Consider the following 27,896-nt stretch of genomic DNA (forward strand, 5'->3'; position numbering starts at 1 on the left):
GCCCCATATCCCACTGACAGACTCAAACATTGTACACAATCACTCTCCTGATCTACTGTTCACTCACACCCATAACGACCAATAAAAAACTTGAGGCACATAGCGCACCAGCAAGAAATACCCTGCTGCGCACTCCTCAGCCACATGAATGCACTCATTAACATGCACACACTTCCAAACACAGCCTTGCAGAGAACGCAGACAAAGACCAGACAGACTGGGAGGCGGATTCACTAAGATCTGAAATAAAGGGTGGTAAACCAGCTGCGTCCCTAAATCCTTTGGTGATGCAGTTTCCTCACCTGCTGCAAGGAATTCACAAAGATTGCAGAAACGAAATGAAAAATTACACCAAAAAGATACAAAAATACACAAAATGACTCCAGTATTACACTACAATAGCAAAAAAAACTATAATTACAGAAAAAATGCACAAAAGACAACAAAGAGATACAAAAATACACATGACTCCAAAAAAAAATACACCAAACGAAAAAAAATATAAAAATTTGTAAAAAAAACAAAAAAAAAACAAACATTTATCATGCACATGTCTCATAGAATTCAACCAGGGAAATCGCACACACTATTTTATTTTGCACCTGCTAAAAAACTCCTTTATAACAGTAACAGAGTGTGTACACCTCTTTGTACATCCAACCTTCAAAACACATACTCATTTGGCCATAATTGACAGCTCTACTTAAGCTCCTCTCACTATTTGAATGCATACTTACGACGGCACTGTACTAGTTTTATATAATTTTAAAAGAAAACATAATTTTTTTTTAAACAGCAGCAAAGCATAACAACAAGTTACATGTATTCTGTTTTTGTTTTTTATTCTGCAAAAATGCTGTACTTGAATTACCTTAACCGTAGCATAACTTAGCATCTGCATTGCTTCACCCCATGGAATTTAATCCAGAAGGTCCAGCTCTTATAACCCTTTTCCCCTGGTCAAGGGTCGGAAACCTTTTCTCTCAAATGAACCATTTAACCTCATCGTATCTGGATTAAAGTTCTCCCGGAGCCGAAAAAAAAAAAAACCTTCTCAATGAAGACAATACAGTGTGTTAAATTCTATACAGTTAAAATCGTATAGAATAATGTTTGTTTAATTTGATTTGATTTATACTTATCATGTAAATGGAAACTTAAAAACAGTTTAAAATAAAATAAATTGACATCAAGAAATAAACCAGTATATTCCATCTCCAAATTCTAACACATCTCATTGAAGTGACTTGAATTTGATAACACATGAACATGTGGTCAACACATGCTAATTGCTCATTTCTTGCCGCACATAAAGCATGCATATTTAACCGGCACATTGGTGGTTAAATGAATCTTTTCCCACACAATTAAAATCTGTTTTTGTTGGTTTAGTTATCTTACCAGAGATTTAAAACTTAAGGTTAGCCACAGGTGCCAGAAAAGTTAATGGTCTGTAGATGTTGCAGGAGATGAAGTAGGAAGGTGCTGAGTCATTGGACAACGTGATTTATTTTAGATTTACAAATTGTTATATCTTGATTTTGTTTGTCATTAATCATTAGTAGCCTCTGTAAAAAACCAAAAACCAAAAAACAAAACTATTTATTTCAATAGTTTTTTAAAGCTATAGGGAGCCTTTGCAAAAGAGTCAAAAGGCCACATTAGGCCCCAGAACCGCAGGTTGCAGACCCATGCTCTGAGAGAACTACAGCTGGACATCCGGCATGGCATCATAGTCCATTAGTTCTGGTTCCTCCATGATGATTCTGATGAGCGTGTACATTCTATTGCTGCGCTCGGTGCGTTCTTCATTTTTACTGCTGCTCTTAATGTGAGCGCACACTCACTGAAGGGCTCGTTATGCCTGAGTCCGTTCACGGACCGCGCGCACTCCAAAGGAGCACTTTGGTGTTTATACTTGGTGCATTCACCGTTGCATTACCCGCAGCCAAGTTGTGTGAGCGTGAACCGTTTACTCACCCGCAGCACTGCGGTCAAGCCAGCCTCCACTCCGAAATCCTTGGTCAACCAAGCCGTCAGCCAATTTGCAGTGCCTTTTTATAGACGGTTTTACGGTAATCCCGCAGCGCGGAGAGAGAGAAAGAAAGAGAAGTGCACTCTGTGGGACGTGACGAAGCGCAGAGCCGCTTTTTCCAAAATAAGGTAACCCGTACACACCAGATAAAATTTTCACTCGCACACGCTGAAAATATACTCGCATATGCGACCATTTTGGTCGCAGTCTCGAGCCCTAGGAGACTTTAGTGCACAGAAGCATGCAATTTCATTTGAGGAAGTTAAATTGGAGGCAGATGAACTTCTCTGTCTGCTGCACAAACATTTAATTATGTAGAAAACTAAATAAACAAGTACATTTTATTTTGTTTTTTGTTTTTTTTTAATAACTTTAAACCTAATGATATTTCCCCCCCCCCCCAATTTAATGTGACTGCTCTGATCAGTCCTTGAAAAACAGGCAGATTTGGACAGAAACTGTCCTATTGATCTGCCATTGATCTGAGTTAATGCAGCAACACAGTCTGTCAATCACAGCATCCGCTCTCCATCGCAGCCACACCTGACTTCACGCACCGCCTCGGGTGTGCAGATTTTTCTCTTCCTCTCACACAGTTTACTCATACTTTATTTTCTCATTCAGTGGCTGTTAATATTAACTATTGTTTTATTTGAATTATTTTCTTATACTAGAAAGGTTAACTGGAGTCTTTTTTTTTTTTTTATCTCTGCTGTGTTTTGTGTCAACATTTACTGCAGAGGGTCTCTACATGTGTGTTTGCACCTGCTTGTCAGTCGTACTATTTTCCCGTTGCAAAAGCAATCACCACAAACAGTTCCAGGTTTGATGAATTGCATTGCGCCCACTGCATTAATTTATTTGCATTTCCTCCTTCCATTTTTTTGCGCCCCTTATGAGATCCACCTACTTCACATATTTTTCAGAGGGAAACACGCTAAATAGATTGTGGGTGCATTGTGACGCGCTGAAGACATGCAGTCCTGATTCCCTGGAGTTTGTACTTTTTATAAGCGAGTGACGTTTGCACACGTTTTAATACCCCTAAACCTTTAGTGAATCTGCCCCTAGGAGACGCAGACGTTGACTGACACACACCAGCAGGGACACACGCAAAGAGGCACTGACAGACACAGAGACCAATGGATGACACGCACACAAGAACAGACTAGACACCCTAGTACAGACACTCATCACCTAACACAAACTACCTAATGGGGCACAGAGACTCCCAACGACCTGGGTGGAGGGTGGCATCCTGATACATTGTCACTGCTCCTATTTGCTCTAACGCCTTCAGTACTACTTCTGCCAACTGGGTGGCAGTACAATGTCTAACCTCTCTCTTCTGTGTGAAATATAGGCAAAACATTTTTGTAATAGCTGTTAACAAGCTACTCTTGCAACACAACAAACTCTGATAATATAACTGATGGTCTTTCATTTGCTGTAAATATATGATATACTCACTCCCTCTCCCTCCTCAGGCCTGTGCCTAGAAAAGGTCCCTGTTGCCTCCCCAGCTCTGTCTAATAAGAATACTGGGTCCCCAGCATCCAGCAGGAGCACAACAGACCGGGAGCAGGACATAATCACCTGCTATGAAAAATCCGGAGACATTGCTTTGCTCTACCTCCAGGAGGCTGAAAAGGTGTGTCTATTATTTATTGGTGTGAAACAGTTTATTCCAGGCTGTGTTTTCTTCCCAGACTCAGCTAAGGGTTGACAAAATGTTTTGTCAGGGCCCGGTGCCAAAGCACTGATGAACCAACCATCAATCATGTTGAAGGAATCTGATCATTCACATAGTATCATAGGCTTAAATGTTTTAAGGTGTCTTCCTTGTTCAGCTGGAAGCCATGTGTGGATTTGCAGTAAAGTGTGTTATGGAGTGGGACATAAGTGGCTAGAAATGTGGTAGGAGGCAGATGAGGGAGACATGATCCAGATAGAAAAACTGTTTATTTACTGTACATATACAATATCCCACCGGGAAAACCTATTGAAAGAACCTAAGTAAACAGTAAACAGTAAAGGCAAGTTTCATGAACCTCTTTTTTGTAATACTTCCAATTATTTATAGCTCCGGGTGTCGGTCCATTTTTGATTAGGTTTAGCACCTACTCCATTATGTAAGTTAAATTGGTTTTGGGGGGTAATTCAAGGAGCGCCCACTACTGAATGCACCAGCAGGACAACTTAAAGGGGACATGTGAAAAATGTTCACCTTTTAAAACAATTTCCTGTGGTCTAAATTACATATCTGTGCTGGTGTTTGGTCATAACATAACATGAATTAAGCAACAGTAGAGGTTTAATACCCTGTAAAAACGAGTTCTGTGAGAGCCCTCTGTTTTGGGGGGTGTGTCCCTGGATTTGCATAGATCTCCCCTTCCCTGCCCCGTCCTTCACTGTGTAGAGTGTAGAGCCAAGGCAGCAGCCTCTTCCTCCCGCTCAGCTACAGTGACACGGCTGCAGCAACAACTTACTGGGACAAAATTAAAGCGGTTAACTTCTTGAATAAGCCTACATTCTGAGTGAACTCATTCTTTATTAACTCCGTAAGTTGATAATTTACACCGTAAAAGCGGCGCTGTTAATAATACTTGATCAAGTAATGTTTCTCAAACAGAACAATAGTCAGCAACAGTATTATTAATAATAATTGGTTACATACATTTTTACCTTCAACATAAGATCTGCAGTATTCTACAAATGAATAAAATAAATAGAAAATAATTAATTACAAGACCAGCACCAACATTAAGGTTCAATACCTCCACCCACTTTGTTGGAGTGTGAACCTCAGTCACCTATGGATAGAAGTGCTGGAGCGGAAAATTTTATCAGAGCACTTATATCGGTGATTTTAGATGCAGTCCGATAAAATCTGATATTAGTTTTCTGGCTGATATTGGACCGATATCAATATCGGATCGGGACACCTCTAATAGTGCATTTAAGGTGATGATCATTTGTTTTGTTCAACCGCTGAATCGATTGTGTCACAAACACGTCAGATCAGTGATACGAGGCAATAGAATAGCTACTGGGGGTGGAGTTACCAGTGGAGGGGAGTCTATTTTCTTCGCTTGTGACATCACAAACTCAGAACATTTTAAACGGAGCAATTTTCTCTGTATTATAAGACTTACACAGACCACAAACAAACGAGTGGATGGTTTTATTTCACATTTTGTGTGCCGGTGGACACTCAAGTTACCTCATTTGTGCTCAAAGAAACTGCAAAGGAGGATTTTTCATCATATGTCCTCTTTAAGAATCACCTTTTAGAGCAATGGATGCTCTGTAGGTTCCAGCACTCAAACTTTTTATACTCGAGATGTAATTTAAATCTCTGTTAGCTGCCTCACTATTTTCTTGGTGCAATTATTGTCAAAGAATTATTTGAGATATTACGATTATCACAATTATTTTAGCATTATTTAATTTCACACTATCATGAATAGGTAACGTGAACACTCCTTATAGGTCTTGAATTTTGATTTATTTTCATCTTTGAATGCTCTAATAACAAAATAATATATCAACAATGTAGAATAAACAAATTGTACAAGAAAAATGTTAATTTAATTTGGAATTTAAAAAACAATCATATCTGCTATGTCAAATCAAATCAAATGTATTCTTCCATGTAATCCTGTTTACAATATCTGCATTGTAATTGACAGTCTGTATTTTTCACATGTCAGAATAGGAGCATGTTGAAGACAGAGTCTTATTATACATGCCCCTTTTTGTTAAATAAAAGAATGTCCAAGTGGATGGTCGCCGATCAATTCTGCGAGATTTTTTTTTAACATTATAACAGGTACAACATTATTAAATTAATTGTTTGTTACAAAAAAACCCAATTTTGTTTGTTACAGATGTCAATAGTTTTACATATGTTTGATTTACAGATGTCTGTAGTTTTCAATCAACAACATTTTATACATATGTTTAATTTGAACAATAGTATGACAAGTTTTTAAATTGTCATCCAATGAGTTCCACAACCTAATCCCAGTGGCAACAACACCTCTGTGTTTGAGTGAAGTGCGAGCAAATGGTACACAAAAGTTTCTTTTCCTCCTGCTGTTTTCATCTGTGATTAGTATAAATGTATTATAAATGTGCTCTGGAACTAATTTATTTTTGATTTTCCACATGGTCAAACTGGACAAAATCTACAAATTTCAAAATATTACCTTCAATGAAAAGTTTATTCCTGTGGTCTCTTGGACCTTTGTGATTTATGATTCTTATGGCTTTCTTTTGGAGCAGGAAAACTTGGTCTGTAAAACTTTTGCATGCATTACCCCAGATCTCAATACAATATGTGAAGTATGGGACAATTAGGGATGTATACATTCTGAATAATGCTCTTTCATCAAAAATATACTTTACTTTATGTAATATGCCAATCCATTTACTTTTTTTTCCTTTATGTATTCAATGTGACTCCTCCAATTAATTTTATCATCCAGCATGACTCCCAAAAATGTTGTTTCGGAAACATTTTCAGTAGTTGCATCGCCAATGGTAATCTTCTGATTCCCATGGTTTTTTGTCCCAAAAATCATACTTTTTGTTTTTTTCCAATTTAATTACAAAATCATTCCTGTCAAACCATGTTTTTAAATATGTCATTTCAGTTCCCATATCACTGATTAGTGTTTCTGGATCAAATCCGGTTTTGTACACGGTAGTGTCGTCTGCAAATAAAAGAAAATCCAATGTTTTTGCTAATCTCATTGATGTCATTGATAAATAAAATGAAAAGTTGGCCCAATTACTGAACCTTGTGGAATTCCTGATATTATTGTTTTACACTCAGATTTCTGATTGTTTATTTGAACATATTGTTGTCTGTTGTTTAGATGGCTTTCCAACCATTTATGCACCTGCCCTTTTATACCATAATTATTTAGTTTTGCCAACAATACTTGATGATTTACAGTATCAAATGCTTTCTGTAAATCTAAAAAAATACTAACTATATATTGATTTTTATCAATTGCTGCTAATACAGTATTTCATCTGTTAAATGAGTGAGTTCAAAAGAAGTTGATCTGTTGGATTTCAATCTCAAAAATTAGTCCAGTTTCTGTGTGAACCATTTCTCTATGATTTTGGAAAACTGAGACATTAATGACACTGCTCTATAGTTATTAAATACATGATCTTTGCCATTTTTGAATAATGGTATTATTTTGGCAGTTTTCATTATTTGAGGGAAAATGCTGGTGCTAAAAGAAAGCTTAAAAATATTTGTCAGAGGAGTGAGGACACAGTCTATTGTCTTTTTTACTATAATCATGTCCAGCCCATCACAGTCCACTGAAGACTTATTTTTACATTTTTGTACAATAGTGAAAATCTCACTTTCTGTGATTTCGTTGAGGTATATTGATTGTAGAATTATACTCCCTCCACTTTCAGCACAGTCATTCATGATTGTTTGGCTGGGTTTGGGGTCAGGGTTATGTTTGTCTGAACTGTTTACAATGTTGGCTCCCACATTCACAAAGAAGGAATTAAACTCATTAGCTATATCAACATCATTATTTCTTTGTTTGCCATTGTGCATAAAATATTCTGGTAGCTTCTTTGATTGGGCATTTGGTCTTATTACCTTATTTAGAATTTTCCAGGTGTCTTTTAAACTGTTCTTATTGTCTTCCAATTTATTTTTGTAATAGTCTTTCTGCCCATCTCAATATGATTAACTTATTTTTGTAAGTTTTGTATTTAGTGTCAAGAATTTGGGTTCTGTATTTCATGTAGTCAATGTACATTTTATTTTTCTCTCGACATGACCTTTGTAGTAATAGGTTTGAAAAAAAAGCCATGGATAACCCCTTATCCATGGCTTTTTTTTCAAACCTATTATTCTCTTTACATAATTTTAATGGGCAGTTTTTATTATAGAGGTTTACAAAAGTGTTTACAAATTCATCGTAAGACTCATTTACATCTGACACATACACCTTTCCCCAATCTTGGCTACATAGGTCATTTCTAAATGAGTTTAATTCCTCCTCTGTTCTTGTTTGCATGTATTTAGATTTAGCATTAGTACTTCTTGTTTTTTTTATTGCTTTTGGTCTACAAACTATGAAAATGGGCAATTGATCACTGAGATCTGTGACTAATAAACCGCTATGAAGGATACTATCGATATCATTAACAAAGATATTGTCAATTAGTGTCGCAGTAGTGCATGACACTCTGGTGCGCTGGGTTATAGCTGGAAACAAGCATCTACTGTGCATTTCGTGAAAGAAATCATTGATTGTTGTAAGATTGTGTGGAATTGTGTGGGGCGACCGTGGCTCAGGTGGTAGAGGGTTGTCTTCTGATCAAGAGGTTGGGGGTTCGATCCCAGTACCTGACTATGTGTCGAAGTGTCCTTGGGCAAGACACTGAACCCTAAGTTGCTCCCAGTGGTCGACTAGCGCCTTGCATGGCAGTCCTGTCCCACTGGTGTGTGAATGTGAGAGTGATTGGGTGAATGAGCTGATATGTAAAGCGCTTTGAGACTGCTTCAGTGTGGGGATAAAGTGCTATATAAATCAAGTCCATTTACCATTTACCAGGAATTATAAAATCGATATTAAAATCCCCACATAACAGCGTTGTTTTGTTTGGTGAGTTACAATCAATTCATTCAGTAAACTTATCTTTAAATTCTTCAATATTTGAGCCTTGAGCTTTGCAGACACAGACAATAATCACATTTTGTTTCATCTCCACTTCGATTTCTGCTGCTACACATTCCATAAGGCCTTCAATTGCAACAGACATATGCTCCTTCATTTTACATTTAAGTGTTTGGTTAATGCACAATGCTACACCGCCAGCTCTTTTCTCTGGGCGATCAACATGAAACAATTTATAACCATTTAAACCTACATCCACATCCTTTTCCATATTTAACCAAGTCTCAGAAAAAGCGATGACATTAAACTGATATTTCAACATATTAGAATATTCATCAATTTTATTTACTTTTGCATATAAACGTCTGCAATTAAAATGTATCAAAGAAAAATTACAGCCAGTTTCCATTTTTACAATAAATTCTTTCTCGCTGTAGTAATTACAAGAAAACAAGCTCAAATCAAACATATTCTTTTCTGGATCAAAGTCTGCTACAAAATTATGTATTTTTGAAGAATGGTTATTGCTTGATCCCAGCATTGGGTTTCTTGATTGTTCAGTCATCATCCACTCAAAATATCTCAAATAACCTTGCGGTGCAGTGTAAACCAAGGCCAGCGGAAAGTTTGTGATGCGAGAGATGAAAAAGTTGATCGTTACCTTATGCGGACTGCGCGCGCCGTTCTTGGGTTTTAATCTACGTAGTTTGTCATACTTATCGGGTATTTCCATTGAAGTTTTTGCGTCCCAGTAAAGCTTTCACAGCATCCATCGTCTCGGTCTCAGGTGTCCTCTTCTTGTAGGAACCAGTTGTCTGCCAGTCCGTTACATGAAGTAATGCGTCCAGATCTGGAACCTCCGCTGGTAAATCCATTGAAACACCAAATTCACGCAGGCTTTCCGCGGCAGCTGTCGGGTCGTCAAACACTTTAATTTTACCATCCTCACAGAATATTTTCAGTCTGGCTGGAAACAAGATGTGATGCCGTATCTTCCTTTCTCATAGCACTTTACACACATCCCCACGTTCCTTAAAGACTGATGGAGTGAAGTCTTCATCAAAGTAGATTCTTGTTTTATCCAGCTAGATGATTTTCTTGGTTCATGCAGCCTTAAGCACATTTTGTTTTGTGTCATGACTCTGGAAACACACCACTATTGAGCGGGGACAAGGATTCTGTCCTTGCTTTGTCGCAGGTGTTCCTTGTGCACGCTCAATGTTGAGCTCAGTGGTGACATCCTCTATCAGTTTGGCCTTAAATTCAATCATGTTATTTCCCTCACTTCTCTCCGGCACTGCTTAGATACTTATGTTATTTTTTCTTGAGCGACTTTCCAAATCTTCGCATTTTTCTTTCAACTGATTTTGCGCATGCAACATGTGAGACATCACTAACGTGACGTTTCTCTCATTATGCTCGCAGTCGGATACCCTTTGCTTAGCGGTTTTCATTCAGCTCTCATGTCACTCATTTCTTTTTTCAGTGTCCCGAAGTTTTCGGATGTTTCAGTGCGGAAAGCTCTCAGTTCTTTGAGTAAATCAGCCATGCCAAACGCTGCGTTGGTGCCTTCCTCCTCATGTACGTTCAGCTCTTTGACGGTTTCTGGATTCCAGTTTTTCTTCTGGTCTTTGCCATGCTTCCTTGATGTACTGAAGTTCTCAGGTGATAATATTATAAGAAAACAACTTTGTTTGCAGAATAACGCTTTCAAGTAGCATAGCTCTTACAAACCGTGCACTCTAGCAGCCAACTAGGTAAACAATCAGTAAATGCCACTTATTAACTATGGTATGTACTTTTCTCAGAATAAAGAAACATATAAAGGCTAAAGGAGGTAAGTATATAATGAAAATATTTGAATACAAAATATCACATTATATATAATAATTTAATATGAATAAACATAATTATTATTAAATACTATCAGAAATATTTAACTGCAAAAAGAGGTGATGATATATGTTCAAGGACTGAGGGCCTTTACAGATTACATGCCAGTGACACTGAAACTGTTTGACAAAGAAATAGAGGTTGACCCATATGGGATTTTCAAAGGCCGATACCGATTTAAAAAATAAAAAAATTCAGCCGATATCTAAAGCCAATTTTGGAAGCCGATATACTTTTTTTTTTAAAGCACATTTATTATGAAAGACGATTGAAACACTCATAATGTATACATGTATATATTAGAAATTAAATTAAATACACCAATAGAACTCTTAACATTTATTAAACTTTAAATATACCCGTACACAACCAAGTAAAACAAAAAGTACAGGACAGGTAAGTAGCAGTAAAGCATGACAATAATATACAATCTGCAATGTGCAAGTAGTGGGTTTAAACTAAATACCTGTTTTAGCTTTAACCACTCACTCCTTCCTTGAACTCTTCTCCACCCTTTCCATTTCCTACCTCGAGTCTCTCCTCCCTATTCCTTTACCCCTCACTTAGGTGTAACGCTGCCCTCTCTTTTTATATCTTCCCTATAATAAAGTGTTTCTTATCCTTCCTTAGGGAGGGCTGGTGATGGTAAAAAAAAAAAAAAATTATTCTAATTTTTTGCCCAATGGAAGATCTTGGAAAAAAGTCCACATATTGGCCCGATATATCGGTCAGCCGATATAATGTTCAATCTCTACAAAATAATTAATCGACCTCATGCTGCGTCAATCATGTTTGCACACAAATAATGAAACTAATGCCGCCTTACAGACATTTTCAGCTTCACATAATGTTACATGATTCTGCTTAAATTGTCTGTTAAATGGTGAAAATGTCATAGCTGCATGATCACGCAGCATTTCAAGCGGAAATGCATACAAACAGGCACAGTGCTGCGGCACCTCTACAGCTGTGTCTTAAGTGGCGGTGCAATTGCCCCTCCACCAGTGGACCCATTATTAACTCAGGACTCCAGACATGAGTCAATGTGTCAGTTTCCACCGCTTACGGATGCGCTGCGTTACGGCTCCGGAAGAGTCTGTAACTCATACCAGAGATTCTGATTTAGCTGGACACCGGAACACAGCGGATAAATTAAAATTTCATCTCGTGTGGGTCAGGAAGTTGTTCACAGACACAAATAAAACATCTGCTTTATTTTTTAAATAAAATACTCCATGTTCAAGACGTATTGTTATTCTTGGGTCTCCCTCAGTTTATATTGATCTACAGAGCTCTGAAAGCAATCCTACATTCTTGTTTCTGCTTTGTCACATAGCTAATAATTTGATTTAACCGTATCTCTGATGTGCAGGCGTTGTCAGCAGGGATTCAGAACCGAAGCCCAAAGCCGGGCCCAACAGCCCAGGATCAGGAACTGGGCTTCTTTTTGGAGACTGGACTGCAGAGAGCTCACGTCATCCACTTCAAGAACGGGTAGGAGAGGGTCATATGGATTGATTAAAAAGAAATATTTAAACACTATCAACACTTTGTTTGGTATCTTGCTTCTACATTAGTCTTTGTTTTAAAACTGCTGACAGCAGCTGGCAAACACAACTCAGTTATACACAGCTGCACATCTTCTCACTGCTGTTTTCAATGAAGACCATTTCAAATTCCTACAATATTTGAAGATTTTTTTTAAAATTATATTCATGAGTTCCAACTTTTATTACTCAGGAAAAACTGTTATGCAGCAGTAGCATGAGGCCAGAACAATATCAGCTGCATCTCAAAATAAAAGAAATACATGTCATGCTATTAGGGTATGATGGAAAACTATTGAAGCACATTAAAACACAAAGCTGTGTGTTAGAAGATCTTGTTTGTACAAAAATACTTTGCATTGCTTCATTGGTGCTTGGCCAAAAATTAATCATGGGATACACCACTGAAAAAAAGTTCAGAACCGTTGTTCTTGAGTAGAAGATCTCAATCATCCGGTATTTTTTTCTTTTAAGATATCAAATGTGTTGCTTATATTATATCAAAGGGAGATGCTGAAATTAGAAACCATTGCAGAGCTACTCTTGCTCATACTATAGTATTTGTCATGTTTTATCAAATGTGCAACTCGTATCCTATTCAAATAACTTACAGTTCCTTGTTGGTGTGCTGGGATGTTGCAACTAAGTTGCCTGTAAGACCTTCCTCTTCAGTCATATTTGTGCACACCGATGCTTGCTAACATTGGTCTTTGCCTGTTTTTCCTATGTTCGTCACCATAGTAACCTGACAAAAGGTGTGGGCAGGTTTCGGGAAATTCTTCGAGCTGTTGAGACCAGAACCACACAGAATCTGCGCATGGTTTGTATTGAATCTTTGATCTTTACATTGATTATTAAGAATAAGAGATATATGACCACAAGTTGTAGTGGAGAGGTCCACTGGTGTTAGTCTTTGACTCAAACTCCACAAAAAGGAGGTATTCATGACTTGTTTTGGAAAGGGCTCAACTCTTTACCCTCTTTGCCTACATTGTGCCCTCCTCCTTAAAAGCCACAGCTACCACAGGGTAATTCTTGACACATGGTGTCCGCAGGGTCTTGAAAATCATTAAAAGTTGATCATTCAAATGGGAGTAAATTAACTCATTCAGTGCCATTGACGAGATAATTTGTTAGTTCAATACAAAATACAGTAAGCCTGTGAGCCAGATAGAAAAATAATAGGTGACATGTAGGTGGTAGCAGCGCACCTTTGGATGGGAGATCACCCGTGATGGGCAGAGCTCAGAGGGAGAGGAAAAGAGTTTACGAGACAGAAAATGTCGCTACGAGAGTTGATGTTGAAGTTCCCACCATCAGCGCACACTCGACAGAGCAAGTGTAGAACTAACTGGATTATTGAGAATGTGGGGATGGTGAGAGAAAACGATAAAAAAAACGGGTGACACCTAACATGACCTGGAGGAGGAAGAAGTTGCGTGTGTGGAGACTGTTGGGGGGGAGAGACTTGGAGGACTGCCAACATACAGTAAGAAATCCATTCAACTCTGAACCAGATAGCCAAATAATTATAATTTTGCCATCAAAAGCCCAGTCTCAGTTTTGTTTTTGCAGTTTTACAGAAGGAAACCAATGTTGAGGTGTCCCTAAAGCAAAAAAAAAATGCTTCAAAGTCACTAATAGATTTTTTCAGAAAAAGAAGTTTTTCTCAGCTTTTTGTCACAAACTGGCGATTTTTGTGAAACTCGCCTCTATTCAACTGCGGATTACAGAAGAACAAAATAAGCTAGAAACAAAATTATTTTTCTGATGAAATTTGAGACTATAATCTTTCAGAATCTGATGTTCTAGTGTGAATTCAGATTGTCATAGTACAAAATATTCTGTGGGTCTTTAAAAATCAGTCAAAATGTTAAAAAACGGCTGGCACTGAGGGGGTTGAACTTCTGAAAATGGCTGGCACTGAATGAGTTAAGGCCCTTAAAATTGTTAGTTTTAATCGTGATTTTATAAAGTATTAAATTTACTTGGGTTGGAGTTAATTGTGGTACCGTCATTGTGCACACAGACGCACATGAACATGCCAGTTACATGCGGAGTGTCACAAACTCAACTGCACACAGTGCCACCAAATGAATGATCGGATCCGGCTCCATTGTAAGAGCGACATGTGATTGGTCAATATAATGGAGGGGAGGGGCTAAACACAGCATGATGAGCAGGACACAGAAGCCAAAAGCGAGCGAAAGCGACTTGGAGCTTCACATATTCTGACACAGATGGTGTAAAGGTGAGGAAAGTGAGTGTTTAGTCATGTTTCTGTGATGCACAGTTCCAGAGCAGAGAGAAGTCTAAACATGTCATATCACACTCAAACAACCTGCACTTAAGTGCAGTCACACTAACTAAGTTCCTTAAACCTAACTGCCTCCAAGATCCTCTTGTGAAAGAGATAATGACAGTAAGACCATCCTGGTTCAATAAATAAATGAAATGTTAATACATTAACGTAAGCAACAATAGATTTGAGGAGCTGATCCTAGGCTGAAATGATCAGGGGCCTCGTATACAAAAGGTACGTATGGCTAAAAACAGGGCGTCCGTCAAAAACCCAATGTATCAAAGTGAGTGAGCGTGGAAATATGCAGTGCTTCACATCAAGCCCTGAGGTGGCACACGTATGTTTATACCTCTATTGATGCTTTAAATTCTGCACCTGTGAGCTGCTGATGACCTGTATCATTTACACATTTGTTGTTAAAGTTTTTTTTTTAATCTGTCTAATCCGAGTCAGCCACATGTTGTTCACTACCTGCCAAAGCTCTGTGCGTCTGGATCACCATGATGGTATCATCCGTCCTCTACGTAACAGACACTTTTACATCTGAACACTTTCAGTGCACAGCCTCACACACACTCCAACAGACTGTTCACCACAACCGACCGATCGGGGTCAGATGGCGGTGGGATTGGCAATTGACATATTGGTAAACAAACTTTACTTCTACAGCACTTTAGTCCCAAAGCTTTTTACACTGTGGGTCACATTTACTTGTTACACATTCGGCCACAGTTTTATGCTCTGATGAAGGATAGCGTGAAAAACATTAAGCCTAATGTGTGTCTTCAGAACATTTCTGATTCACTCCCAAAAAGAAGGATTGCCTGTAATATTTGTCCCTGCCCAATATTGTTACTCGGGGACATATTTTGCCATTATTTTTATTATTATCATTATTGTTATTATTAGTAGTAGTAGTACTTTCCCTGTCTTCCTTATTCCGCTTCCCAGTTCTTAACACACCCACATACAGTCAACTATTAAGTGAACTGTGTGTGTATTAATGTATTTTTACTGTTGAATCATCTCCATCATATGTTGCCGTCGGTCTCATTTCAATATGATTTATATATGATTCATACATCTGAATTTTTACGAGCGTATGCCTGTCTCTGGATTAAGATTGATTGATTATACTTTATTATAATTATATTATTATAAGACTACGCTTATTTTACGCGTCTATGTATATGAGGTCCTAGCTTTTTTTTAGGGAGCCATGCCAAAAGAGCTGGTTCTCTAAAAAGACCTGAAATTCTCATCACTATGGTGCACCCCTTCACAAATACACAACTCAAAGGCATTTCACAGTTTCACCTGTGTGTCTAATGAACGCATACTGCAAAGGTGGAAAGGTATGGGCAAATGACAAAACCAACAGCATGAGAATGATTGAGAGGGAGAGTGAACTAAAGCAAACTCAGACCATCACCTTATCACAGGAATAAAGCAAAGTACTCTTCAAACAAAGCTTTAACCTTATCAGAGATTGATTATTGAAATTATTTTCGGGTTGATGGCAACTTACTATCACTACACATGACTTTAACTTGACTTAGGGGTGGATTCACTAATTAAAGTTTATTAAACAACACTTTGTTTTCTTCATTATTGAATGTTTGTGCAACTCAGACTTGAGAACATTGGCTCAGGAAGACTTGACTTCCTATCCTTCTATGACAAAATATTTTACAAGATTCATTTTTTTATAAGCAATAAGTCTGCTCAAACCCCTAAGGGATGAAGGCAAACATGACTTTGATTTTATGTTACGCCCCAGTCTAGGAGCTCCAGGACGCAACATAAAAACGTAATCGAAAAATAAAACTCGGTCTCCAAAAACCACCGACAACGGGTTCCACAATTAACACAAATTTATTCTTTAACAAAAAGAGTCCTGCCCAGCAGGTAAAACATACAATAAACAAGAATATGGCAAACAACGAAAAACTGCACAAAACGCAGGAACTGCTCGGTTGGAGAGAGGTTGGAGAGGGCGTTAAGAGAGAGGTCATTTGGGCTAGATAGGGACCGGAGAGGGTCCCATTCCTCTCTCAAACACTCCCTCTATGTCTGCTTCTTCCCTTGTGTGTTTGCTCCTGTACTCCTTCTGGCTTTTGTCTTGCAGGTCCGTGGGAACCTTAGTGTGGAGTTACAGAGTCTCAGCGGCTCTGTCTCCACCCTCTCCTCTGCACACACCCAACACAGCATAACGTGGATGGCTGTTCATCATAGGAATGGGATCCACACAAGGTTCCTGCTGCTTAACAGAAGGTTTTCCTTGCCGCCATGATGAATTCATGTTGGGTGTGGGATACATATGTATGTGTATATACGTATATATGTATATGTGTGTATCCATAAAATGAAGAGTCCGTCCTTAAGACTGCTCTACTGTAAAGTGCCTTGAGATACCATTGGTTATGATTTGGCGCTATACAAATAAAGATTGATTGATTGATTGATTGATTCAATTTGCTCCGTAGTGGCAGGTCAGCAGAAAGCAGGGGTTTAGTTACTATTTAATTTATGTGCCCTGCAAACAATTCAAGGTTTGGTCATTTTGATTGTGCATACCGCATTAATATATTTGCATTTTCACCTCCCAATGGGCAGCTGATTTGCCCAAATTGCATATTTATCAGAGGTAAACACACTAAATGGATTGTGCATCTTAAATTATATGATTGCAATCCAGATTTCATAAGATGCTCTGCAACATAAACCAACGACTGTAGTGACAGTAGTTTAAAACATTTAAGCCACACTGATTGTCATTGCTAATCACTATGAACACATTATCATGTAATGCATGTGTGTGCTTTTATAATAATTTAACCTGATGCAAATTTAGGCTTCTCTATGTAATTTCACTATTGTTTTTAAAACTTCCTGTTTTAGATTCAAATCATACCTACACTTCAATTGTGGGCATTTAAAGTAAAGTCAGTGTCCAAATATTTTTTCCATCTCTATGTGTATGAATACAGACCATAGCTAGACAGCTTGCAGAGATCCTGCTCCGAGGAATGTGTGAACAGAGTTACTGGTCTCCACTTGAGGACCCACCTACGGTGTCACCATTGGATGATCCAACACGACAAGGACACATTCACACCAAGAACTACAGCCTGAGCCGACGCCCACGAGTGTACACAGGAGAGAAGTAAGTGATACTGTTTTTGTTGATGCTAAACAAAAAGCTTTTTTTTTTCTTTTTTTTTTGTTTTAAAAAGGCAACTGTCAACTCCATTTAACTGAATTCATTGTCTCTTCTCAGTCTGTTCTGTCCTCAGGAGAACACAGAGGAGGCCTTGCTGCTGCTGCTCATCAGTGAGTCCATGGTAAGACACTGGCATATAATTGTGAAAAACATGGTGTGTCTATGCATGTGTACATTTCTCTCATAGTGTGTCTGTGCAATCTAGGCCAATCGGGACGCCGTCCTGAGCAGAATTCCTGAACACAATAACGATCGGATCATCAGCCTGCAGTCTGCTTCTGTGGTGTACGACCTGCTGACTATAGCTCTGGGCAGGAGGGGGCAGTATGAGATGCTTTCAGAGGTGTCTTTTCCATCTTTTAACTATATGGCTGAAACCATTCTGTCTTTCAAGCCCTAAATTTTCCATTTTACCTGTAAATGACAACTTGGGAGAATTGTAATCCCTCTTTTCATCAAAAATGTTATGAAGATAAACATCAAGTCCTGTTTGTGTAATCCATAGTGTTTAGAGAGAGCCATGAAGTTTGCCTTTGAGGAGTTTCATCTGTGGTACCAGCTTGCTTTGTCACTGATGGCTGCTGGGAAATCAGCTCGTGCGGTAAAGGTCCTCAAAGAGTGTATTCGCCTGAAGCCTGATGACCCCACCATTCCACTGCTGGCTGTCAAGCTCTGTATTGGACCTCTGCACTGGGTGAGAACAGCTTCTGATGAGGACTTCTCCTTAGATTATGTTAAGAGCTCTTGACATTTAGCACCGGCAGCACCTGCCTTGTTAAAATTCCCCATCAGATCTACATTAATCCGATTCATTCCTGTGCTGTTACAATCCAGATGGATGAAGGCGAGTGCTTTGCAAAGATGGTGATTGACATGGGGGAGAAAGCGGCTGAATTCAGAGCCAAAGGCTACCTTGCCATTGGCCTCGTCTACAGCCTCAAAGCTACAGATGGTAGGTTTCCACTGTAAATGTGTGGATTGAATGGTAAATGGTAAATGGACTTGATTTATATAGCGCCTTATAACCACACTGAAGCAGTCCCAAAGCGCTTTACATATCAGCTCATTCACCCAATCACTCTCACATTCACACACCAATGGGACAGGACTGCCATGCAAGGCGCTAGTCAACCACTGGGAGTAACTTAGGGTTCAGTGTCTTGCCCAAGGACACTTCGACACATAATCAGGTACTGGGATCGAACCCCCAACCTCTCGATCAAAAGACGACCCTCTACCACCAGAGCCACGGTCGCCCCTTAAGGACGGACTCTTCATTTTATGGATACACACATATACATATATACGTATATACACATACATATGTATCCCACACCCAACATGAATTCATCATGGCGGCAAGGAAAACCTTCTGTTAAGCAGCAGGAACCTTGTGTGGATCCCATTCCTATGATGAACAGCCATCCACGTTATGCTGTGTTGGGTGTGTGCAGAGGAAAGGGTGGAGACAGAGTTGTTGAGACTCTGTAACTCCACACTGAGGATCCCACGGACCTGCAAGACAAAAGCCAGAAGGAGTACAGGAGCAAACACACAAGGGAAGAAGCAGACATAGAGGGAGTGTTTGAGAGAGGAATGGGACCCTCTCCGGTCCCTCTCTAGCCTAAATGACCTCTCTCTTAACGCCCTCTCCAACCTCTCTCCAACCGAGCATGCCAGACCCCCCCGGCAGTCTATGCCTATTGCATCTTAACTATGAGCTATGAGCTGGTTCCTAACTAAAAGCTTTACCAAAGAGGAATGTTTTGAGCCTAACTTTAAAGGTAGAGAGGGTTTCTGCCCCCCGAACCGTGGTTGGTAGATGGTTCCAGAGAAGTGGGGCCTGATAACTGAAAGCTCTTCCTCCTATACTACTTCTAGAGACAAATGGAACAAGTACAATAACATATCGCATGGGGGACAGGTACGGGAGTGCTGGAGAGCAGCCCCAAGAGCAGCGCTTCTTTTCTTAGATGAGAAATATGAAACAATGGGTAAGTAGAAGAGGTATAAAAAAAAAAAAAGGCCAAAAACCAACCTGGACCCTCATAGAGAGGGGCGGAGTTTGGGATCATGAAAAAACTATTCAGCAAACATTGCTACGAAAACCAACAAACACAACATTCAATAGCACGTAAGCACAAGGGATGGTTCTTAGGATGGGTAGTTTGCAGGTCAGCCACAGGATGGCGCTGCCCTTACGACTCGCCTCCTGCCACTATCTGCTGGGAAGGAAGAGGGGGCGGAGCCAGAGGAGAGGTGAAAAAAAAATTGACGTGTGTAGCATATAATACAGATAGCATTAAAGGGGACATATTATGCAATTTTTCACCTAACTCCATTTGTTCTAAGAACCCCAAAAACATTGTATTTGAAGTTTATTTTCCCAAACTCGCCTGTTTTCCAGAGGTTTAGCTACTGCGGCTGAGAAGTGCAAAACACATTTACAAATACCACATTACATTAACAAATTGTTGCAACACTTTTACAAATGACCGCAACACATTTACAATTTTGAAAAGAAATATACATAGTTATCTTAAAAAAAAATACAAATAGCAAAACACTTTTTTACAAATGTTGAGTTAGATTTACAAAGGCAAATTGTAATTGTAAAAGTGTTTCTATATTTGTTATTTAGTTTTGACCTTTTGCAAAAGTGTTTTGTAAATGTGTTGCGGTCATTTGTTAATTTGTTGTGGTCATTTCTAAATGTGTTGTGGTTGTTAATGTGTTGTGTGAACTCGCAACGGAAAAGGAGGGGGGATTATTTTCAAAATAAAATTCTCTGTGTTCAAGGCGGATTGACACAGTGAAAGAGGGAAAACACCGACCTTCCGGGACCTCCTGTGGGCCCATTTCAGACTCTATCCGAAAAGCAAACATATTTGGACTCAAGAAGACCAGACCTTTCCGTTGATACCATGCTTGGCCCGATCCGAGCACTTTTAAAATTGTATTTCACATATAAATATTGCATTTATCCATATACAGTATAAAATATACAAAATTAACGGTGTCCATGGTTACAAATGAAAAACACTTACTTTGTTATAAAGTTGTTGTCATATTTACATTTTTTCTAATAGAATTTGTGTCCTACTTTTGGGTTCAACCCATGCGTTAGGAACCTCTGCTTTACATCACAATCAAATGGTAAAGAAGATACACCACAAAACACAATCCAGAATACATACCCACTTGCAAAGTTTTCCCACTCATTTGTCACGGACTGTTCCCATTCAGAACCCTCTGTGTAAAATACAAACTATCCTCACTGCTCCACTGCTAGATTTGGAGTTAAGCATATATTTGCAACATATCTGGAGACAAAGGACAATATACAGTATTAACAGTGTATTAACTGCACCACTAATTTTTTCTGTATTGATTATTGTTGTTATTATTATTATTATTATTTTTATTAGTAGTAGTAGTAGTAGTATACCGTTGCTGTTATTGCACCACCAACCAAAACAAATTCCTTGTATTGTGAAAACTACACTTAAACCCTGTTTACACAACAACTCTTCCATTTTTGTTGTCAAAATGTTGCACATTCACACTGTAATGTTTTCAAAATGATTTCTGTTTACATGGGACCGTGGGAAGCATAAAAGATGATGTGCTATACATGCCAGGCCAATAGATGGTGGTGTAGTTTTGTAATGAACCAAAATAAGCACATATGCAGAGACACATCCTCTTAACACAAGTAAGAGCAGAGCTTCAATCAGACCTACAAAGTTAGACCTGACCTGGCCCGTAGTCGTCAGAACATGTCCCAAACCCAAATAAAGCAGATCTTTTTGAAGAGTAACTAAACCCCTGCTTTCTCCTGACCTGCCATGAGGAGGAAAATTCCAAAAATGCCTTGATTATAGGCGGGGCTCCTGGAGCAGTTAAGACAGTCTATACCAGGGGTCTGCAACCTTTACTCTCATTGGAGCCGTTTTGTCTCATCTCGCACGGATTAAAGTCCTTCCGGAGCCAAAAAAAAAACCTTCTCAATGAAGACAATACAGTGTATAAAATTATACACAGTTAAAATAATATTGAATAATTTTATGAGTTAATGGATTTGAAGGACTACAGAAATAACTTGAATTTGATCAAATCTGATCATGTTGGTCAACACATGTTAATTGCTAATTTCTTGCATTATATCAAGCATGTATATTAAGGCGGCATGTTGGCAATTAAATACATCTTTCCCCACACAAATACAATCTCTATTTCCTTCTAAAATAGTCTTTTTTGTTAGTTATCTTACAAGGGATTTAAAACTTAAGGTTAGCCATAGGTGCAAGGAAAGTTGATGGTCTGTAGAGGTTGTGGGAGTTAAAGTAGGAAGGTGGCAGAGTTATTGCACAATGTGATTTCTTTTTAGGTTAACCAATTGTTTTATCATCATTTTATTTGACGTTAATGCCATTAATTATGAATGACCTCTGTTAGAAGTAACAGAGCTACAAAGAGCTACAAAGAGCCATTGCAAAAGAGTCAAAGAGCCACATGAGGCTCCAGAGCCGCAGGTTGCAGACCCCTGGTCTATACCATAAAATCTCCAATGAACAATCTATGCTATGCTAACTAGCTACTCATTACTCAATATACCTCTCTCATAAATCTTCTGTCAATCCAACCTACTCACCACACATTGTAGAGCCCACAGGTGCTAGTTTTTATAAAAGGGGTGGGGCTAACAGTGCTTATTTGTGACGCAACATGGTCCCAAAACGTCACATGATCCTGTTCTTAGTAATTTGCAAAAATCAATTGTAATAGCCAGGTTTCAACCCATAGAGGGCAGTCACTCTGACATTTTACAACTAAATATGCTAAATTGAAATGCTTAGACTAACATGTTGAGTTGGACCAGGATCAATCAACAGCACTACTTCATACCCAAATACATTTGTATTCAGCAGAAAAAAGTGGTTTTAGGGTTTAATTACTCTTTAAGCCTGAACCCATTGCTGCCTGACACTATTTTAATCCATGCGTGGTGCGCACATGTAGGCATGTTTTTTTTAATAAGTCAGCTTGAGACTTGTGAGTTTTGATAAATAGTTTCTTGGAACTCAACACTAAACAGCTCAGTGGTGATGTCACGTCCAACACTGCAAATTCTCCCGGTGCAGGTGAGCAGTGCACGGGAGCTGTGCGCACTGAATTTTTTTCATGGATTTTGGCATCGGGGAGCCTGTCCTATGACTGTCCCTGAACAGCCTCTCCCTCTCTGTATATTCAGAACTTTCTCATTATAAATCTCTGGATCCTCAATGAATGGACCTGCCGTGCGGTAAATGGAGGCAATGGATACGCTCAAATCCTTATATAGGCATATTACTGATGGTTTAAACACATGAAGACTTTCATCATCTCATTGATAAGTACGGTACTCAATAAACACGATGAGTCTATCGTCATTTGTATTGATTTAAAATCATAGTTAAACATTTACTATAATATTCTGTTTAATTTTCTTTTAAAATGCTGTATTAAAGCAGTAATTCATTTAAAATAAAAAAAAGTATACAGAAGTTTTTTTGACAGTGTTTTAAAGCACAACAAAATGGCTTCTTTCAAAATGATGATGTGCTTTCATATGAGGGCGTTTGCCGGTTAAGCCAAGCCATCTGCTTTTTATTTATTTATTTATTTATTTATTGTACCTTGTCTGCACATGCTGTCCAAGGTCAACACTACATGTAGTGCTATCTTTCCTTAACAACAATGCATGTTATTGCAATTAACAAAAACATTTTTGGGTCTACCACTTCACTTGTTTATTCCATGACCCTCAGGATCTTTTAAGAAGTTTAAAATGACCGTCTTACTGCGTCCAACCTCAGCAAGAAGTCTTGCTTATGCAGCTCAACAATCCAACCACGGTCAAAGAGAGAAAGCTTTTTTGCCTTTGGCATAAGGAGGTCATCACAGTGTGAATACCTGACAGAAAATGACATTGAGTCCACATTTTGCACAGATTTTGGCTTTTAAAGGCTATGGTCATAAACTTTTCATCATTTGCTTACTCGTTTTCCATTTTGAAGCTTTACTTGGAACCATTTTAAGATCCAACCGTGCAAAATGCAAATTCTTGCAATTTTTCAACTGGATCGGGAGTGTACATAGGTTTATTTTTAATTAGTTAATTTCAATTCTTTGATACTATAATAAACCGGGTTGGCAGCAGGTTTCAACCACAGACTGTTACACTGTAACAACTAAGGTCATTTGTCTTTGGTGAAACGGCTATTCCAGTTAGCACCTGGCTTAACGGAGCTAGACTATCTGGTTAAACCAACCGTTGTCTGTGTTGAAAGATAGAAATCAAGCCCCACCCCGTGTTCAGGCATATAGCTCCAAGTAGGAGTGCAGCATGTGATTATCATCAGAATCTGGTGTAGGCATGAAATACGTCTCCGCTGATCCAAGTGATGGTGAAGTAAATCAAGACTTTGTTGGAGAAGTTCAGTTAAATTCCAAAGAATGAGACACACACACAGTGTGCCGTGAAACACAAAGTGTTGGTTCCCTGTTTATACGCTGACGGAGAGGGAAGCGTTTTCAAAAACTTCCACTCTGGAGCCTTTTTTTAGCAGTTTTGTTTTCAAACACCAAAACACTATTGCCATGTACATGGACCACAAAATGCAACAAAATGATACATATATATATATAATATGTGTGTGTGTGTGTGTGTATATATATTTAAATAACTACTACACTTTTTGAGTTTGTGGCCTACTTTTGAAAATGTATGTACTGTAGTTCAGTGTGTCTACCTGTTTCTGTGTCTCCTCAGCCTCATTACGAAGTACACAGGAGGAGTACCAGAGGAAAGCTTTGGGAGCCTTCCAAAGGTGTGTTGGAATTTTTCACAGATCTGTTTAGAGCAGTGTTTTCCAAACTTTTTCATTTGAAGAATGAAAATGTATCCTTTGATGAACAAGGTAAAAATGATGACTACTCTTCAAAACTCATAGAAATAACATTAAATATGTAATCACATGTTTTATTTACAATGTTCAGTAAAGCCATTCTCCTGCACTCCCTGTTATGGCTATCACACCCTCCCTTGGGGTAACCACTAGTTTAGAGGATGGGTTGCTTTACATTGATCACCTTCATCCTGTTTATCAGTGGATACACACCCACACTAGGGCTGTAGTCAAACAAGGCAATGGTTGGTCGACCAAGACAATGGCACACGAAGCGAGTAGTCGACCCAAAAAAAAAAAAACGGGGAATGAATGAATGAGCAGGTGCAGAGGAGGACGAGAAGGAAAAAAAGAGAGACAAATATTTTTGTTTTGGCGTTTTGTGGTGCTGATTTGCTTTTAAACACAGACATTAGGTATTTATATCAGAGCTTCTGAAACCAACAATTAAAACCTATTTTTCCCTCATACGAATTATATTTTTACATTTGTTTTAGTGGTAAGCCTGCTTTTATTAATAAACTGTTAATGTCAACATCGGATCAGCGCATGGGGAATCAAACGCATGTCAAACACAGGGGCACAGTGTGTCCCACTGCGCCAGAGACAGCAGTGGATCTATTTACATAATCCATGTATCAAATATAAGGATAATCTATGTTCTTATGCAGAAAAAGGATTAATTTAACAGTGGATGCTTGTTTCAAGCCTTTCTTAATTTGTTCCCTCTCTGCTCTGAGGACAGCGCAGAGCAGAAGCGCAACACTTTTAAAATGTTTTATGTTTTGTAGCGCAGCACACACTCACACAGAGCTGTTGCTGCACATAGAATCATGTTTAGGCATTAAATACATTATATTGATATTTAATCCTTATCACCTATATAAGTGCATTGCATTTTTTTTTTTACGGTATTGAAACTGATACCCCCCGCGACCCTGAACAGGAATAAGTGGGTCTGAAAATGAATGAATGAATGAATGAATGAAACTGATACAATTGCTGGTTGACCAATGAAAATCTTGGTCAACCACGACGGCATCGACCAATTAGTTGACGAAACGAACAAAGTTGGCACCCCTAACCCGCACACACTATACACACTAATATGAATGTGACCTGACACACTGTAAGAAAAAAAGTCAAAATCTATGCTTTCATTGTGTGATGATGGGACAAACCACCATTATCCGTATCTTCTCCCGCTTATCCAAAGCCAGGTCGTGGGGACAGCATTCTCACTAGTAATGCCCAGACACTCCTCTCCCAGCACACACTCCCTCCAGCTGCCCGTGAGACGTGAGGCATTCCCAGGCCAGCCGATTGACATAGAGTGTTTTGGGTCTTCCTCTGAGCCTCCTCCCTCTGGGACATGCACAAAACATTGCCCTAGAGAAGCTACCAAGGGACATTCAAAACAGATGCCCGAGCCACCTCAGCTCCTTCCTCTCAACATGAAAGAGCAGCGACTCTACTCCATGTCCTCATGTGTGACAAAGCTTTTCACCAGGGGTGTAACAATTATCAACTGCAATTTGATTTGTATCACGATTCGCTGTTGCCGATTCATTTCAAGGATGATATTAATTAAATAGAATGACTCGATCCAAAACGATTCAGTGAGTGCTCAGCCTCTTCCTTCTCTGCAAAAAACATGTCAGTGGGATTGAGGAGGACCTTGAAGCATTTTTTTCACAATCCAACAATATCCTCAGTAGAGATGGAAATTGTGAAGGAATGTTGCGTTTCCGATCTGCTCCAAAGTGATCTTAACCCAGCAACAGCGTCAATGTTAGCATGTCCTCTGTTAATATTGCAGCTGGTAACTAAGATTACATTTAGATGACCATGAAGAGGGACAGTGTCCGATTAGCTCAGAGGCTAGCAGTACTTGCTCCAGTTCATGTATTCTGCCTTTAATAGCTTATTCTTTCACAAGAGTAAAATCACAGGCCAGGATAGACAGATGTATGTGTGCTAACCGACCTGTTTCTTTTACTTTTTCCCAAATGAGAATCAATAACAGAACCGATAAAGAGCCGAATCATTAAGCAGAATAACAGTGGAATTGGAATCGGAAAAATCTTCTCATTTCCCACCTCTAATCCTCGGTCGTGGTCAATAGCTGTCCACCCATTCCATCGACAGTGTTGGAATGGGTGACACTGCTTTCCTTTTTCGAGGCTCACCTATAGTTATTGGACCTCTCCAAAATCCTTTCAGACCCAAGTTTTTGCTAACCAAGAAATGATTAATCGCAATTTTATTATTGACGATGGTAAATTCTTACATTTTCACAAATTGATTACTTCAATTTATTCATTATTTATGTTAAAATTGTAATTGTAATATAAACCAGGCGAGTCCTACTATCATACAGGATTTAACCACAAGATGAAGTTGTTCTCTACAATTCTCTATAATGAATAGACACAGTGTAACACAGACTAGTGTTGCTAAATTGCAGCACTTGGGGGTTAACAGTTCCAAAGGACGGATGGCACCGGGTGGAAGCCAGGAGGGGACCCTTGTCCGGACGCCGGTGTATCCTCCACAAGCGTGCCCACAATAAGTCGATCGAGCTGCATGGTGGGGGAGGCCGATAGAAGGTTTACCGCAGCCAGGCCGAGACTATCTGGAGATTGGGGTGGGTAGGTTGCCCGACAGCAAAGAAACAGCTCTGAAGGAGCTGTTCTATAAAGCCTCATAAAACATGAAGCTTTCCAATCAAATGACTGAAAAATAAATGTACAAATATCTGAAAACCAAGTAAAATTAGCATTTTAAGCACTAGAAACAGTTCATATCAACTTTTGACTATCAACAGGCATCATCGTTATGATCACTCTCCTTCTCACTCTTCCTCTATTTCAAAAACAGTAGACAGGGCTCTCCACTAACTTTTCCACACTCTGTGCTGGTGCGATCAACTGAGAAAGATAGTCGCACCAGCACAGACCTGGCGTACCGTAGTTTTGTATGAAGTAAAGATTGACAATGACTCAATATATTTGCAACATGTTTTAATGTTTTAGTGTCAATATTAAGTTTTTCTGCAATAAGCAGTGGCTGAAAATACAGGTCATGTCTTTTATACAATTTTAAAAGAAGATGTAACAGTTTTTTTTTTATATCAGCAAAGCATAACAACTGGTTACATGTATTCTGTTTTTTTATTTTGCAGAAATGCTGTACTTGAATTAAGTTACCAGTAGCATAACCAACTTAGCATCTGCATTGCTTCACCCCATGGAATTCAATTCAGAGAATCCAGCTCTTAT

The 27,896-nt window shown here is 38.9% G+C and overlaps 1 protein-coding gene across 4 annotated transcripts in view; it reads left to right on the top strand.

The window, feature by feature from the left end:
• ttc7b (tetratricopeptide repeat domain 7B) overlaps positions 1 to 27,896 on the top strand; it is a 92,316-nt gene that overhangs the window by 17,971 nt on the left and 46,449 nt on the right. For all 4 annotated transcript variants that reach the window (XM_028442523.1, XM_028442524.1, XM_028442525.1 and 1 more), the window contains exons 5-13: positions 3,523 to 3,686; positions 11,966 to 12,087; positions 12,882 to 12,960; positions 17,433 to 17,608; positions 17,723 to 17,786; positions 17,871 to 18,008; positions 18,171 to 18,359; positions 18,500 to 18,617; positions 24,480 to 24,537. In XM_028442523.1, coding sequence (XP_028298324.1) covers positions 3,523 to 3,686; positions 11,966 to 12,087; positions 12,882 to 12,960; positions 17,433 to 17,608; positions 17,723 to 17,786; positions 17,871 to 18,008; positions 18,171 to 18,359; positions 18,500 to 18,617; positions 24,480 to 24,537 — 1,108 coding nt within the window. The remainder of the gene's footprint in view (positions 1 to 3,522; positions 3,687 to 11,965; positions 12,088 to 12,881; positions 12,961 to 17,432; positions 17,609 to 17,722; positions 17,787 to 17,870; positions 18,009 to 18,170; positions 18,360 to 18,499; positions 18,618 to 24,479; positions 24,538 to 27,896) is intronic.

Source organism: Gouania willdenowi, unplaced genomic scaffold, assembly GCF_900634775.1.
Source record: "Gouania willdenowi unplaced genomic scaffold, fGouWil2.1 scaffold_55_arrow_ctg1, whole genome shotgun sequence".
Lineage (NCBI taxonomy): Eukaryota > Metazoa > Chordata > Actinopteri > Blenniiformes > Gobiesocidae > Gouania > Gouania willdenowi.